Genomic DNA, 18,808 nt, shown 5'->3' with positions numbered 1-18,808 from the left:
GCACGTTTATTAACGTTTCAATTTCCACTTCGGAAATCGTTCTCAAAATACAAACATTAGTAAATTTTCAATTTACTAATGTTTGTATTTTGTCTTAGTAGAAGCTTCTATTACTGCCTTGTGATATATAGAATCGAAAGACTTTTCAAAATCTATAAAGGGTAATGCTAGTGATATTTCATTGGACTTATATATAGTTGGTTATTTCTAATACTGAATCTGTTTTGAACCAAATATCTAACTTTTGTACGCACTTTTAGCTATGTGGTATCAGGTCTTTGGTTTACTTTACAATTTAATATTGATCAGTTCTTTTCCTGCTTAAACAATGATCAGGCAAAAGCAATATTGTACTTTTAATATACTAAGAAATGAGCCATTACCAAAAATGACTCTGTTATTATTCTGAAAGGAAATAATATAGGGATTCCATTTGAGCCATCCTTTATTTTATTACAGAACAGAGGAAATCCAACCAACCAGTTTAGATGAGAAATACCAGATGATCTAAAATATGAATATGAATATGTATGCATGAAAAATGATACTCTGTATGTTTGCAAAGGAATTTTATTTAATCATATCGCTGAATCAGTCTCGGAAGACGATCAATATGGTTTTAAATGTAAAACATCCACGATCGGTAAGATCTTGTCTGTGGAACAAAAGAGAAGTGGTATGAATATGATGTAAAAAATTTTAAATACGCAGATCTAACTTAGTGTATCAAATAATTTAATAAGGAGATACCAAAAGTGTTGCGGGAGTAGGTAACCGGATATCGAAACCATTCCTACTTAAAATTGGACTGAGACAGGAAGGAATCTTTTGTGACACATATTTCAATTTTACACTGCAAAAGAGTCTAAGACCAGTTTGGGATAACCCAAGTAGCACATTATAGAGATTAGTTCAGGATCTTATCCGCCCTAAATAAAGGTTTTACTGCCACTAAAAGAGCTGCTGATAATATGGGTCCAAAGATAACCGGATTTTATAAAAGACAAATAAAAAAGCCACATAAAATAGATTTTTGGAGGTACATGGGTTCAAACATTGCCCCAGTTTTATATACAGTATCCAGGTATTCCGAAAGCGTGATAATAAATTTGATTTTAAATATATTACCTCATGTATTGACGACAAAATAGATTGACAACAAAATTCGACGGATAGCTGTCGAAAGAACAAGCTGGTTTTAGAAAGGGATTCAGCACAAGTGACCATTTACTAAGTACGAAAATACTTATAGAAAGAGCAAATGAATACCACATTCCTCTATATATAGCGTTCATAGATTTCGAAAAGGCTTTCGACAGTGTCGAACATTGGTCAGTGAAAAGTTCTTTAACAGCAGAATTGACCACAGATATACGGAACTAATAGGCAATATATATAAGGAAGCCAAAAAAACAATTAAAGTATATGCAGGAACAAAATCAATACAAATAAATAGAGGCGTCAGACAGGGTTACACAATATCACCGAAACTTTTCAATCAAGCTCTGGAAGATATTTTTAAAAGATTAGAATGGGAAGAAAAATGTATAAAAATTTGTGGACAACGCTTGAACCATCTAAGGTACGCTGATGACATCGCATTGATAACCGATAAAAAAGAAAAATTATTTAAAATGATGAAAGAACTGCACGTAGAAGCTGAAAAGATAGGCCTTAATATGAATTACAACAAGACCAAAATCATAACAAATACAGATGAAGACATCACAATGAGGATCGGACAAGATAAAATAGAACAAGTTCAGGATTATATATATCTGGGTCAAATTATTAAACTTAACAAAGAAAACCAAACAGCAGAGATAAAAAGACGAGTTAGACTGGCATGGGCGGCATTTGGCAAACTAAGCTACATTCTTAAAAACAAAAGATATCCACAGCATCTTAAGACCAAAGTATACAATCAATGTGTACTCCTTGTTCTGGCTTATGGTTCCCAAACGTGGACATTTGCAAAAGCAAACATGGACAAAATCATAAAAACATAAAGAGCAATTGAAAGACAAATGTTGCACATAAGATTAATGGATAAATAGAGAAACGAGTGGATAAGAGAGAAAACAAAAGTGAGGGATGTTAGATAAGAAGTTGCAAAATTGAAATGGAGATTTGCAGGACACAATATAAACAAAAAGAAGACCGATGGAACAAAATTCTTATAAGTTGGAGACCGTGGGAATATAAACGAAGCAGAGGAAGGCCCAAATGAGATGGGCAGATGATATCAAGAAGCACGTGGGCTCTAGGTGGATGACTATAGCGACAGACAAAGAAGAATGGAAAAGGATTGGGGAGACCTATGTCCAAAGATGGACCAAAGAAGGCTAGTTAGATAGATATATACCTCATGTATGATAAAGTGATCATGATGTATGATAGAGGAATATTATGATACGATCGGTTAAAAAGCTTTAACGAGGATCTTCAAAAATCAGAATACATCAAGTAAGACCTTATTTTTCTTTTAGCTGAACATTTTATGAAGCTGGAAGTCAAAAGATACCAAACAGTAGTTCAACATCGATCCGGTTAATGACAGATACATAATGAAGCCCGGGCATACCTTAGCTGTAGCGCCGTAAAGTAAATAAAATAAGGGTTTTATTTGTGGTAGAAATGTAAATTATTGCCTAGCAATATCCTTATTGATTAACCACCATAGATATATCCAAACAGTTAGCTAAACTTAGGGAAATGATCTTTAAGTTTTCCTAGACAGTTGTGTGAAAGCAGGATAAATGTAAATATGTATTAAATAATTAAAATTTATGTCTTTCCACCATTACTTTTTGTAAATCTTTAAAACCATTCATCACAAAATTAGATTTTAGATTTTACTGACTATACACACAAGATCTCGGAGAGGCCAATTTTTATTTTTAGAGGGAATTATTTTGTATATTTATAATCACTACCAAATTTCAACCCACAAAACGGGAGTGGCCTTCATCCCTAAAGTGTTAAATATAAATGTGTATCGTGTGATATGTCATTTTAAAGTTTGATTATTTAATTTTTGATCGAAATCTTGTATTTTTGGTTTGGATGACCAGTTTTCGAGAAATTAATTATTAATATGTGGAGAATAAAAAAGTATAGCTGATACAAAACTTAACAACTGGTAAAAAATGCGACCAGAATAGCAAGTAAATTTAAGATATAAATATTAAAAGAAAGAAAAAAAATATAAAACACTTTTGCTCTTATACAATTAGTTTACTTAACATTGTTGACATTTGTCCATTGTACTCGGTACAAAGTTTCTTTTTTGATATTACGGTTTGTGCTCATATATTCTGACACTTAGTGGCCTCGAGATTTTTTCCAGATAAATATTGTTGCATTCACATGGTATTTCATAAATGCAGTTTTTGCAATTTTTGATCTCTCCTGCGGTTTGATTTTGGAAATAATAGGTCTCAGTGTGTTGGTTGTTTTAATGTTATTTATATTTCCTACCCTTATTAATTTTTCTGAACATGGTATTGTTGTTATCTTCAAATCCCTTCTTGTGAGCATTTTCAGATCGTTTTTAGTGATTTGTTGTTTTCTTTCTTAAATCTTGTGAAATTGGTTATTTATCAGTGAGAATGGACAATCATTTTTTTTTGAAAAGATATTTGTTAGGAGGTATTTTCTTCCTGAAATGTATTTTCGTTGGATAAAGTATTTTAACCTCTATTATATAATAATTTGATTATTTCCTTTTTGATATTTATGTTGTGGTTTGAGTGATAATTTAAATATTTATTGGTGTGGGTTAGTTTCCTGTAGAGCTTGGTTACATATCTTATAACCTCCTATGTAATTAAATCATCCAGAAATGGTAGTAGTTAATGTTTTATCATCTACAGATCTTTACCATACTCTGGGTTTTTGGTCATAATTTCACACTTTTTTTGCTCAAATTATTTTATGAAATACAGGTAATGAAGAGCTCATGGCTAATCTAAAATCTTATTTATAAAAATCGTTGTCTAATCGAGAATAGGGGTGGTCAGTGCCAATATAGGTAATACATTTTAGTTGTATTTTTTAGTGTCAATGTACTATTTCACTCTATGCTTTTCACATATGCATTACTTCGTACAAGCTAGTCATTCAAGACCACCAGAGTTTTAGGAGGAAAAAGTGGAAATATCTGATACTGGACGAGGCCCAAAACATCAAGAATTTCAAGTCGCAACGATGGCAGCTGTTATTAAATTTTCAAACTCAACAGCGTCTGCTGTTGATCGGTACACCTTTGCAGAACAATCTCATGGAATTGTGCTCCCTTATGCATTTTTTAATGCCGAATCTATTTCAGTCCCATAGGGAGTTCAAAGAATGTTTTTCGAATCCGGTAACGGGAATGATTGAAGGAAATTCTGAATACAACGAAAGTATTATCAAGAGACTGTAGTTTGGTCATTATTTTTAGGTTTTTTTTTAGAGGTGAATTAGTGAATAGCGTAATTTTATAACATTCAAAACATACTTTTGGCAACGCATTTGCTATATTTCGACAAAATTCCAACAAATCTAATTCACGTTGGCCTTCAATAGTTTCCCTCATTTTTCTATACAGAAGCCAAGCATTCTGTACAGATACGTCCAATTTTCATATGAAGAGTGCCCAGTACCATTTTTCTTAGATCTTATGCTTGTTCCAGAATATGAGTCATTTTGATCCATCTTCTCAGTGCATCCCATGTTCTCGTTATATTTTTTTATCAAATAAGGATGTGGAATTTTTTATTTTTATACTTTCTGCGAAAGCACACCGTTATTGTATTTCAACTTGTCTCATTATTTTTGATTGTAGGAATCTTCTTCTTCTTCTTCTTCGCGCGACTAGGATTACTCCTGTTTGGCTGCCTCTTATTCTGTTTCAGTCGTTGTTGACTGTACATTATCTTTCCACCTTTTTGGCGGCTTTCCAACGCGTCTTCTGCTATACGGCTTGTTGTTTTTACAGATAATCTATCGTTATCGTTATCGCTAATCTATCTGGTCCCATTCGGTTTACATGTTCGTTCCAGTTTTTTTTTCTTGTTTTTATCCACCTGTTAATATTTTGAATTTTGCATTGTTCGCATATACTTCTGTTGGTTTGTCTGTCTCCTAATGATATGCCCGCTATTGATCTTAATAATTTCATTTCGATATTGTTGATGTGTTGTTTCGTCTTTCTTGTATCGGTTCTTGTCTCCGCTGCATATGTTAGGATTGGTCTTACTGTTGTCTTGTATACTTTCATTTTGCTTTCCATGGTCAGATATTTGTTTCTCCATATGGTTTCTCGGAGGCAACCACTTACTCTTGCCGCTTTTAATGCTTGCCCTGTGGCCTCTGTTCTTATATCCCTGTCACTAGTGATTTCTACTCCTAGGTAATTGAATTTCATTACTTGTTCTACAATTTTGCCATCTATTTCTAGTTTGCATCTACGCGGCTCTTTAATGATCACTATATATTTAGTTTTTTCTACTGATATTCTCATATTAAGTTTGTTTGCTGTGATATTGAAGGTGTGGAGCTGCCTTTGTAGGTTATCTTCGTTATCAGCAATTAGTACTGCATCATCGGCATAGCATAGTATAGTCATTTTATGTGCTCCCATGTGGTATCCGTGTCGTTTTCTTACTTCGTGAATTATTTGATTCATCACCATATTGAATAACAAGGAATTGTATACAATTGTTACAAAATTTCAAATTTAATCAAATACATACTTAATCCAATTTGCATTGCCGGTAAATTCAAATAAGTTAGTGCGTTATTTAAAAAACTAATACCGCAATCGTGTTCAGCGTACTCGAAAGCATAAAGAAAAGAAATTGTTAATATTGTTTTAAGTAAAATATTTTTATGTTACGGTCCAAAATACATATAGAAATCATGTTGTGGACAATGAGACAATTTGAAATCAAAATTTTGTTGTTTATTGAATAGAGCAAGACATCGTGAAAAAAACTTATTTTTTCAACAGAAAGGGGCTCCTACGCATTCTGTTGTATCTGTGAGATAACATTTAAATACATTTTAAAAGAGGTTTTACTGATTAACCAGATATTTACCTAGTATTTTCAGTTGTAGTTTTTGCAGCAGTTCCAGATGTTATAATTTTTTATCATTTTTTTTGGATTCCACATATTAAGAAATAATTTCTCAAGAACATTCTTCTTCTTCTTCAAGTGCCCTGTCCGTTGCGAACGTTGGCTATTAACATGGCAATTCTGATCTTGTTTGCGGCGCTTCTGAATAGTTCGACCGATGTGAGCCCGAACCACTTCCTCAGATTTTGGCGCCACGAGTGCCTTCTCCTGCCTGGCCCTCGCTTACTGTCGTACTTACGTAGTTTTAGGGGCAGAGACAAATCCCTGCTTATGAGGAGCTTTTTCATATTGCTAAATGCTGCTCTAGCTCGTTCTATTCTCGCCTTAATTTCTGTGGCCTTTTCTTCAAGAACATTAAAAATAAAAATACAATGTTTTATTTAAAAGAAAATAAATAACCTGTAAAATGACAGACCACACGATACTTCTAGTTCTATTTAAGTTTTTAGGGATGAAAGCCACCCCTGCTTGGGAAGTTGAAAAAGAGGAATGATATCTTATAAAATAGATCCCTAGAAGTAAAAAGTGACGGTTCCAAACGATTTTTTGACATTAGAAAAAACCTGAATCTTCCGTGGTCCACTTTGTATATAAACTATTCAAAATTATTTTTAGACGAAAACCTAAAGATATACCTAATTTATCAATGTATCTCTAGCTTTACTTACCTGATCTTCTCTAAGAAGCGATAATCATTTTACTAACCTCGCAAGAATCTTTCTGTCCATTTGCATACCCTGCACACAGGAACGAATCAAGTATAACCTTCGAATGTCCTGCTGTCCTGAACATCTCTTGACATACAGGATTCTCCATAATAGGAACTTGAACTTCTTGGAGCACAGATGGTACTCCACCTCCATATTTAAGACGGCCCCAGCCTGTAACTGTAGCCATGCGTCCTACGAAATCTTCGTTGTCTCTGGGAAGACATATCGGAACTAAAAAAAAGCAAAAATAAATTCGCACATAGCACAGTTAGCAATATTTGTATTATACAGGGTGGTCTGTAAGTAATTGTACAAAAAGAAACAGTAGATTCTACACTTTAAAATATTACGATTTAAGCCAAATTGCTTTAATAAAATGTTGATATTAAGAAAGATACAGGGTGTTAAAGTGCAAATTTAAAATTATATTTTTCGCTATAACTTTCATGTTTGTAAACATTTATTCATAAAAATTTATAGCTGGGTACTTTTAGATATGAGAAATTATAATTTGATGCACACTTTGATGTAACTGATAGAGGGCGCCATTTATGCCATATATGTGGCATAAATTTGCACTTAATTTTTTGCTCTTTAAGTTACCTGTATTTGGAATAACAAATATTAAAGATACAATATTTTAACAAAAAAAAGGTATACTTGTTAATAACTGTAAAACTCAACAGTTTTCGAGATAATCACATTTTAAAAATCAGCTGCATAATTCTGATCTAAGGCAATTACTTCAGGCAACGAAGAAAAAATATACAAAATCATTAATACTTCTGAATTTTGGTATAAAATACCTTTAACTAAAGTTAATAGTTAACCAAATATTAAATAAAATAAATATATCAGCAGGATAATTAATAATAGGATTTGACAAAATAACAGAATAATAGGATTTTACATCAAACATTTTACGTTTTATATTAAATTAAAGTCATAATCAAAACATTTTGTTTACAAACCAAATTAAGAAATAGGTAAACTAAATAACATAACATTTTTTGTCAAAGTAAATGTTCGATATGTCCACCATTTTCTTTAATTCATTTGTCAATATATTCCATAAAAGATGGTCTCATATTAAATATCATCATTGGTTCTAAAGGAACTGCTGCAGTATTTATTTCTTCCCATAGTTGGTTGTGAATGTTTATGGGATTCTTATAGACACGTTGTTTTAATGCGCCCCATACACCAAAATCAAGCGGATTAAATTCGGAGCTAGGTGGTGGCTATAATGTATAATGGATAAACGTATTATTTTGGATACATATCCAAATCTTATGATATATTATGGAACTACATCTTATTTGTCGCAGAAGTTAATTAATTTATTAAACTGTGATGTATCTCATTCATTGGTTACTTATACACACACGGAATAACCTATCGATGACATTACTTATTTATATGATTAGGTTACAGCTTACGAGTAACTATAATTACATCTCGAACAAATGGACTATTATGATTTACTAACGAACTAATATTATGCTGAATTAAATTGCCTGTGTGTTTATTGTTACATTTATAACAATATCGGTTATTAGGACAACGATGATGCTTTTGTAAAAATGCTGAGTGTTTCAGATTAGATTTGTAACAAAAGTATTATGAAACAGCAGACGTATGTGTTATTCAATACCTGTGCTCTAGTTTCTATTTGTCCTTTTGTCCTAATAAAAATGGGTAAACAATTTACGTAATGAACAATAAGTATTCTGAAATCGTAGGCTTCCACGGCCAGAGTCAGAATTATAGTTTATTCGTCTTTCCGGTTTGGACCGTGTCATTTGTGAGTGACTCAAAAGTGGGTTCATCTCACTGAGATGAACCCACTTTTGGGTCACTCACAAATGACACGGTCCAAACCCGGAAGACGAATAAACTATAATAAGTATTCTTTTCGGATTTTTTATGAATTAAATAATTATATCAATATCTCACCACATTGCCAAGGAATATGACTACCACGACCAATCCAACGTTCAGAAAAGTTGTATTTAAGCATGTTCTAACTGCCTTCTCTCTAGAATGTGGTGGTGTACCATCTTGCATAAACTACATATTTTGGGTTTTTAACATTTTACAATAGAGAAAAAGTAATACAACGCCATTATAGAAACTTAAGTAGCGATCGCAAAGGGAAATTGTAAACATGATGACGGCCAACGTCTGAATACGGAGACGACACCTAAAGAAGAAGATGAAATATCTTTTCTCCAATAAAACATTTAGCACCCATAATAAAGCATTTTGTGATGTTACATTATCATCGTTGAGTTGTCTTAATAAGAATAAACTATGAATTATGCTGATCTACAGGTATTCAGTACTTTACCGCACAAATATCAAACTAAGAATTATTATGCAGCTGACTTATAAAATGCATTTATCTCGAAAACGGTTGAATTTTCAGGTTACTAACAAGTATACCTTTTTTTTGTAAAAGTAATGTATGTTTAATATTTTTTAACACAAATAAAGCTAACTTAAAGAGCAAATAAGTTAAGCGCAGATTTATGCCACACATGTGGCATATGTGGCGCCCTCTATTAGGTAAATTAAAGTAAGTATAAAATTATAATTTATCCTTCTCAAAAGCATCCAACTGTAAATTTTTGTCCAAAAATATTTACAAACGCAACATTTTACTAAAGCAATTTGGCTTAAATCGTAATTTTTTAAAGTTCAGAATCTACGGTTTCTGTTTGTACAATTACTTACGGACCACCCTGTATATTATTATATTCTGGTTTTTTAGGTACACTATTGTACTATGACGGCATTTCGATCTCGTCTTGATCTCGTCGGGTCATGGATAGCTAAATACATACTCCAAGACCAAGAATGTTTTCCATCTCACTGGTAAAAACATTATAATACAAGGACTGATCGTGCTCCTATGACATATCATTAACATCATCACAACCGTTCAATCCTGGCGGAACGTGGCAATGCCAGAGGCATATATCAATCCTTTTTTGAGGGGGATTACTCCTTTTTACTATATTTCTTATAAATTACTATGTTTTTGTTTCTTATTCTTCTTCTTCATTCTTGTATGTAGGTTTTAAAGCCTGTTTCTTCTTCAATATTAGCTTCCTAAATTGTTTAAATTATCGCACCATCTTTTTCTTGATCTACCAATACTTCTTCATCCATTTGGTGACTTATCTCATGCTATTCGTACTATCCTATCCTCTGCCATTCTACTAATGTGTTCGTTCCACTCCTGTTTCCGTTTTGTCACCCATCCATTTATGTCTTCTATATTGCATGCTCTTCTTATGTTTTCGCTTCTCTCCCGATTCAACAGACTTTTCCCTGATATTCGTCGGAGTATTTTCACCTCAGTTGTTTCTAGTAGTCGTCTTGTTTTAGATGTGTCAGGTCTTGTCTCCGCCGTGTATGTTATTATACACGGCGACCTGTGTTTTGTCTTAGGTGTGTTTGTTCTTCCATATTATGTCATTAAGAGATCCCGTAGCTTTACTTGCTTTTATGCTTTGTTGACGTGCTTTTTCTTCAACATCTCCATAACTAGTTATATCTATTCCCAGATATCCAAACCTTGCTTCCTGCTTTATTATTTTCCCATCAATTTTGATTTTACATCGTAGTGGGTATTAAGATATTGTCATACATTTGTTTTTTTGCTGATATTATCATATTGTATTTCTTGGCTGTTTTATTGCAGATATGTATTAATCTTTGGAGCTGTGTTTTTGCAACGGTGTTTATTTGTTTCCTTTCTTTTCTATTTCTACATTTTGTCTTCCACTCTGTTACGTTCATTGTGTTTATGTCCTCTTCTATCTGGTCCCACCATCTCTTTCTGGGTCTTTATCTATTTCTTGGTCCCAATGGGATCCATATTGAATGCAATATTTATCTTGTAATTCTTTTGATCACTTCTTTTGGTGTTCTTCTCATTATGTGTCCCACTCATTCTAGTTGCCTTGTTTTTATATATTCCTTGCATTGCCTTCCATTTCTTGTTCTATTTCTCTGTTTAATCTACTACTTCTTATTTTCTTCTTCATTAGCTATGTTTTGTCCAAGGATTGATCTCATTATTTTTCTTTTCAATATTTTCAAATCGTTTTCGTTCTTTTTTGTGCAATGTCGTCTTTTTCATTGCTTATGTAATTAGTGATCTGATCAGTGTATTGTATGATCTGATTTTTGTCTGTTGACTAATATTTATTGAATCTAGAAAGTTATGTATTTTTTTTCTCTAGATTATTCTCTTTACTTCTCCATGTCCTATTGCCACTCCTAGGTAGTTACAGTTGGTTACTTCTTCCAGTTGGTGATTTCTGGTTATTAGAGAAGCCCTTTCCGCCTCCCTGTCCAATCTCATGCCTAATTTTATCTCCATGAATCACTAGCCTCACTTATTAGGCTTAATAGGCTTAATTTATGGCTCTTATTAGGTCCTCTTTTTTTCTGCTACTAGTCTTATATCATGTGCATATGCAATTATTTGAATTTCATTCAGTATTATATTCTTTTGGTTCAATTTTGATTTTCTCCTCGCGTATTCTAAAACGAGATTAAAGAGTGTGGAAGACATTGATTCATCCTGTTTCACCCCATTAATGGTGTCAAATTCTTCCGGCGTTACTCCCTGCAATTTGATTCTTGCTTTGGTAAACACATTTGTTCTAGTTCTATTAGTTTTATTCCTTTGTATTCCTATTGGTTTTAATTTCATTTTTGTTTGTCCACTCGACAGACATTTTGTTCCTTTCTGATATTACATAAAGTTAAAACTCCAAATTCACTAATGAGTAATATAATTTACAGAAAAAATGGCAGTAAATGTCAAAGTTGTTATATTGGTCAAAGTTAACAGTGGCTTAAACAACGTGTAACTCAACAGAAAAGTGACTGTAACATACGAAAAAACTCTGGTGCCTTAGTGGACCACCAGTTAAAGACAGGACATAACTTTAACTTTAATAATGTAAACATCTTGGAATAAGTTGATAATTATAAAAATCGACTTTTCCTTGAAATGGCACACATGAAACTCCTGAATCTATTAATTATAAGACAGACACCAACCATTTAAGTAATATGTACTGCAACATACTAAACAATATATGATATGATAGATCTTAACCTTTAAAAACAAACTCAGTAATCTTCTAGTAACTCTACCCACAATTTTTTTCCATTTCTAAATATCAGTATTACAATAACTGACTATGTACCATCAATTTGATTTTGTAGATCAATTTACCATGTTCCTGATTCTTTCTCAATTCTCTACTATTAATTCCATCTTTCCACCTTATAATACGGATAATACTGTCATAATAATTGTTTATTTATAACTCCTATTGCGGTTACCATAACTCCTAAATAAATTAAAATCAAACAAAAATGTCATTTCCCTAGATATGTTAACAAAATTTAAAATTTTTTAGTCTTATAGTTGTAAGTATTAAAATATTCACTTTGTTTACCTATTATTCTAACAAATTTACAGTTTTCTCCTGAAGAAGTCACAAAATCGTGACGAAATATTGAGACATGAACAAATAGAGTTTTATTTCCTATAGACCGATTGCTGATACTATAAATTCATTTTAACACAATACGTTCGAAAATAATATATATATATATATATATATATTATATATAATATAATATAATATATATATATATATATATATATATATATATATATATATATATATATATATATATATATATATATATATATATATATATATATATATATATATATATAGTAAACTCTTAAATATTGGGGAAATCTGCAAGAAATACTCTAATGTGTATCAATTGTTTCGCCGAATGTTTTCGCCAAAGAGAATTAATTTGGCTTCTTCAGGGCTGAAAGAGAATAAATTATAATTAGCTACCATATATTATCTATTAAAACATTATTGATCTTACCGTAACTTAGAATTGTAGAGTTAGAATATTAAAAAACTTTGCTAGTAACATAGTGGTGTTTTTTGTTACTATGTGCAAAAAAAAAGTTTTTTATAAGGATTGAAATGTATGGTAGCTTCGAACTTGACACGTAAAGGCTTACCCAAGGTTAATCGAAAAACCCAATGTAACTTCATTTAAAAGGAGTAACTACATTTCTCCTTTTAAATGTAGTTACATTGGGTTTTTCGATTAACCTTGGGTAAGCCTTTACGTGTCAAGTTCGAAGCTACCATACATTTCAATCCTTATAAAAAACTTTTTTTTTTTTTGCACATAGTAACAAAAAACACCACTATGTTACTAGCAAAGTTTTTTAATATTCTAACTCTACAATTCTAAGTTACGGTAAGATCAATAATGTTTTAATAGATAATATATGGTAGCTAATTATAATTTATTCTCTTTCAGCCCTGAAGAAGCCAAATTAATTCTCTTTGGCGAAAACGTTCGGCGAAACAATTGATACACATTAGAGTATTTCTTGCAGATTTCCCCAATATTTAAGAGTTTACTATTTAACTAATCTGCAAAGATTAAATTTCTTTTCTATATATATATATATATATATATATATATATATATATATATATATATATATATATATATATATATATATATCTACGGCATAAAGTGGACTCTGCCCATGTTAAAATTCAGGTTTAAGTGAGCTCCGTGGTCAAGTCGACACCGATATACGGAGCTCACTTGACCATTCCATAATATTGGCTCTGTCGATTCGTCAACATGTATAGTTTCATAATTTTTAAAAATTTTGTGGAGCCCTTAAGTACCCCTGTATCATGAATGTATATTGCTTAGTTCACGTGTATATCTTATAGGGGTCGTTCAGATCTTTTTCATTGTATACTGGAACCATAGGTATATCGGTTTAAGTAAGCTCTGATAGTTTGGCAACTCTGCCATTAAGCTGTATACTTCTCGCGTATAGTCTGAACGGTTTATATGGACTCCTTATTTTTGTTATCATTCAAACGCATTACAATGTGTAACAGATATGAATACTATTAACTACCTGTTTTTGGTAGGTACGTGCTTTTCTAAAAATAGCTTTATAGATACAAAAGGATTTTGTTACCAAATTGGATTTTTTTCACATGCGGAAATTTCCTAATGTATTTTGTTAACGTGAGTATGTCTTCATACGTTTTATTTAAGAATTCGATAGATAAGAACTTCTTTTATTTTATCCATTGTTTTATGATATTTTTTATACAGATTTTTTATTATTTTATTTCTTGTTTTATCTGTGTACTACAGATAATTCTGGATAGAAAGTTATCTCAAAATAAATATTGAAGTGCTAAAATAAATATTTTTTTGTAAAAATGGATAGTAGTGCACAAAAAATAGAAGAATGCTTAATTTATCTAACAACAATTATACCACTTCACCCATATTACATACTTACACCCATATTACATACTGAATGTTTTATCTCCTATTTAGGGGTAATATGTAGTCAATATAAGTGTAGTTAGTGTCAAATTTGCAATGATCAATATAAGTAATAGCTTACTGACTGTACTTTACATGTTTAGTTCAAATAAATAAACCTTGTCCCTTCAAAACAGAGCTATTGGAATGGCAAAGTCAAATAAGAAAGTGTAATGAATCTTGTATCACCCCAGATTCACACAGGTTAACCGGTGTTTGAAGGCAAGAGTCCTCATTGCAGATTTAAGGAAGATAACTACCATAAGGAAGTTCCTTTCGAGGGTTGAGATGGCGAGAAGCAGCTTATTTTTTTTTGTATGTCTTGCAGATGTGTTGGTCTAGCTAGTTTTTCCTCGATTCTAGTCATAAAATGGGTTGTTATTCGTGGAGTGGATGTTACGAATCTAGACATTGTTTCTTTTGTTCTCTAGCTACTTATCTTCGGATATTATGTGGATTGATAACTACGATATTGTAGAGCTTATGTATGGATGTGAGTCTTAATATCCGCTGAATTTGGCTGACTAATTTATAGCTAAATCTACGTGTTAAGTATGTATTGATATCACCCATACAAGCAAGGTATATTCGGCAGCAGAAGCATAGAGTTCAAGCGTCTACGTTTTAAGAGTGAAAGGATGTGCTTCCCATTTTTAGCTGACAAGTTCGCGAAGAATATTATTTTTCTGGTTCTAGTTTTCCATTTAGTTTTAAACAAAGTTCTGTGAATTACAAAGTGTGTTTAAGGATTTCATGACACTATTGGTTCAGGTATATGTTCAAATTTGTAAAAGCGTCTCTGTTAGGGACTTTGAAGGAGCCCGCCTGACTTTTTCCAGGGTTTGGCTTAAAATTAATTTATAATCTATTTTTATTGTGTTTAAGATATGATATTTAGATTTTTCTCCACTTCAGCAACAAAATTTTTTTGGTTGTGCAACAATAGATGTATCATCTACAAAATAAAAGTCCTAGTATTTACTGGTATGGGTTGTGTAAATATTATACAGTGTAGGTGCCATTACGGTACCCCAAAGGAGACCGTTCTACTACGTTCTCCATCTTCATCTTCTATTCTTATCATTGAGTGATACGGAAAATTTTCTGTTGTGTAGGCATACGCGGATAATACAAGTGAGTTTATTACCTAAGGGGATATCACATAGATTTTGGAGAAATGTGCTTTAATTTAAGGTGTCGTAAGCAGAATTTAGATTAACAAATACCACTCCTCATGTCTGATATTTTTCATATGCGTCTTCGCTGTGTTGGGCAAGATTTAGTATGTGTAACGAACATGATCTATCCTGTCATATATAGCCACTTTTATTTTTAAATTGAAGTTTTTCTTCTAATATCGGTTTATATTAAGGATCATATGCAGAAGTATTTTGTATAGCTGAAAAAATAAATAGATATATTGGCCGATAGCTTTTGTGGTCGTTGGGGTTTTTGTCAGGTTTAAGCAAGGCCACAACTTTGTCTTTGCTTTGCTTGTCTACACACTTTGTATATTAGCCATTGTTGTTTTATTTTTGTCCAAATTTTATAATTAGTTTTGTGCTTAGATCCTCAGTCAGGAGCCGTAGTATTGTTCATAATATACGTGGATAGTGGATCCAAACTCAACATCGTTGAAAGGTTTCCTCAGCTGACTTGTTTGTCCTCTCTCATTTTATGTTTTTCTTTGCCGGCATTTATTATGTTTATTTCGTTATTTTCAGCGATCAGCTTAATACCAAATACCCTAGGTTTAGCCCTCTATTTGCTTCCTGCAGTAGAAATACGTCACATTTGTGTTAAGCGCATATGTCTGATAAGCTTAAGTAAAGTAGAGTGTCTTTATCTGTAGATATGTCCTTAATATTTATAGACATAATTAGAATAGTTGGTCCTAAAAAGGACCGAATTGACAAAAATCATATTGACCGGGTGATTCTGATTAGCCGATTAATTAATTATTCATTACCCAGGGTACAACTGATTACGGTGGTCTTATTTGTACTCAAATTTTCGTAAACGCTTTTCTTTTGAACCCCATATGAAATGGCTAATTAACTTTTCATTAAAAATAATTTTACACATTGTTACTTTTTGACGATATTTCGAATCAGATTTGTATAGTAATAAGTATAGTTAATATGGAGTCTCTTTGTGAAAAGTAAATGAGTTTGTAATATCGGTCACAACTCATATATGAATGATAAGGACATAAACGGTTAAAATAAGTGCACAGAATTTTAACTAAATATATCGGCGCCATTGTTTAGGAGATGGATTTATCCCAGAGATTAAAGGTTAAATGTATATTCCAGGTTCTATCTACGTATTTTCATTACTAAAAAAGTATATTTAAAATAAAGGCCTTAAGATATATTTAGATTCTATGGAAATTAGAATCTATGGAAATTAGCAAATTAAAAAATACAGACATAATTATTCTGAATGACAAAATTGAGACAAACAGTTGCCTCAAGTATTGTTTATATTGTAAAGGTTATCGTCATAGTATAGTCAGAACGCAACAAGGTTCTATTGGCTTTTCTGCTTTTTGTCTCCTCATTCCTATTGAAAACTTAGCCACGTAAATAACATTTTAAAAATATGTATCAATATTTCTTTAGTGCCTTTCCTAAGATAACTTTTTTAAGCCTACTTCGTTTGACTACATTTAATGGATTTGATAGTTGCCAACAGATAAGTATTGATTGTAGGTTGGATAGCAGTTGGTTGTACAGGCATGTGTTAATAAATATGATGGGTCGGTAGGTAGTTCCATTATTCCTAAATCTGACCATATGTTACCTCCCCTGTTGATTCGTGGACATCCTAAGGGCATTTTTTCTCTCGGGGCATTCTCCCAGTTTAACTTGGCAATGCAGTTATTAGAAAGCCTTTGGATGTAGCCAGCGTAACTTTGGCGTTGAGATTTAGTCTCTTGTATGACGTTGCTATCTTTATATATCTGTTAGACCTTGGCATTAGTTCCGGTTCGGTATTGGTTAGTATTCGGACCTTTGTAAGTTGGAAAATAATTCTGATGGCTTTTCTAGTAATCCTGATCTAATTAATACCTAAGTTTTACTTACATTGTTTTGTCAGCGTTCTCGTCACATTTAAGTCAATAGCACTGGTTTAATCACTGTTTTATGTATCCTGATTTTAGGGATTTGTATTAGACTTCTGGGTTTAAAAGTGTTATGTGGGTTATATTTACATCAGTTAGCTACCTGAATATTCCATTTTATTTCTTATGTGACAGCGTTATCTACGATACCTAAAACGCTGCATTCTTTCAAAATTATATGGGTTTATTGTTACGTTATGCCCTACTCTACGTCCTCTCTCTTGTATGTTAAAGAAATTTATTTAGTTTTCTCATTACTTACTATCAGACCGTTTTTTGTTGCTAATAGCATTATTTTGTAGCATTCTAATATTTAATCTATGAATTAAATCCGGATAGCAAATAGATATTTTTCACTTTCTCGGAGAAATAATATTCTAACATACAAAATCTTATTAAATTTCCAAAACCTTTCTTGCATATTATATTTACTTATGAGGGACAGCAGCAATATCAGTACCATAATAAGGCGTATAGTCCTGGACTGGCTAATCGTTGGATAATTGGAAGCATGAGTGTAGCAGTTATAATGTTTTCGGGACTGCTACCTGGTATCGGGGAGCAGAGATATCAGTACCAAGTTAGTGCATATAGGAATTGTTGCTTGAAATTTATTATTATTAAACAGCACTATATTTCCTAGTAAAATCCTCATGACTTTACAGTAAGACAAATTTTCGAACGTTGGTTATGGAAACATCATGTACATACCACCGGATTCCCTAGATCGATATTCAGCAAAATTCTTTTAATAATGATGCGGGAGTAAAAATATAAATATCTGGGAGCTTACATCAACAAAGAATTAGATTCAGACTAAGAAATCAGGGTACGAATAGAAATGGCAAGGGCAGCGTTCTTAAAATTCAAGCAATTGTTCTGTGACAAAAATCTTAATACTGCGCTGAGACTGAGGTTTGTTGAATGTTACGTCTGGTCTCAACTATTGTACGGAGTAGAAATATGGACGGTAAGAGCGCAAATAGTTAGGAAGCTTCAAGCCTTTGAATTTTAGATATACCGGAGAATGTTGAGAATTCCATGGACTGCCAGGGTCACCAATGAGGAAGTGTTGAGAAGGATGGGTCGAGACACAAAATTGTTGAGAACAATAAAAGTACGCAGGACTGCATACCTGGAACACATACTAAGGAATATAAAGTCTTCTGTAGACCATCATCCAGGGTAGAGTCTATGGCAAAAAGGGAATAGGTAGAAAGAGGAAGTCATTGCTGCGAAATATTCGTAACTGGACAAAGATGACTGTAGACGAATTATTCCACGTTGCAAAAGACAGAGATACTTTTAGAAATGTGGTCGCCGACCTCCGTTAATGGGGACGGCATAGGAAAAAAAATAATGATACGCTAAACAAAAAAAAAAAAAACAGAGATAAAGATAGGCTCCAAGAA

At 32.4% G+C, this 18,808-nt stretch overlaps 1 protein-coding gene across 1 annotated transcript in view; it reads right to left on the bottom strand.

Annotated features, from left to right (window-relative positions):
- Positions 1 to 18,808, bottom strand: part of flz (transmembrane serine protease filzig) — a 162,993-nt gene that overhangs the window by 15,038 nt on the left and 129,147 nt on the right. The window contains exon 4 of the mRNA XM_072535710.1: positions 6,828 to 7,063. Coding sequence (XP_072391811.1) covers positions 6,828 to 7,063 — 236 coding nt within the window. The remainder of the gene's footprint in view (positions 1 to 6,827; positions 7,064 to 18,808) is intronic.

The sequence above is a fragment of the Diabrotica undecimpunctata genome, chromosome 6 (assembly GCF_040954645.1).
Source record: "Diabrotica undecimpunctata isolate CICGRU chromosome 6, icDiaUnde3, whole genome shotgun sequence".
Lineage (NCBI taxonomy): Eukaryota > Metazoa > Arthropoda > Insecta > Coleoptera > Chrysomelidae > Diabrotica > Diabrotica undecimpunctata.
This window is presented reverse-complemented; position numbering and strand designations above follow the sequence as displayed.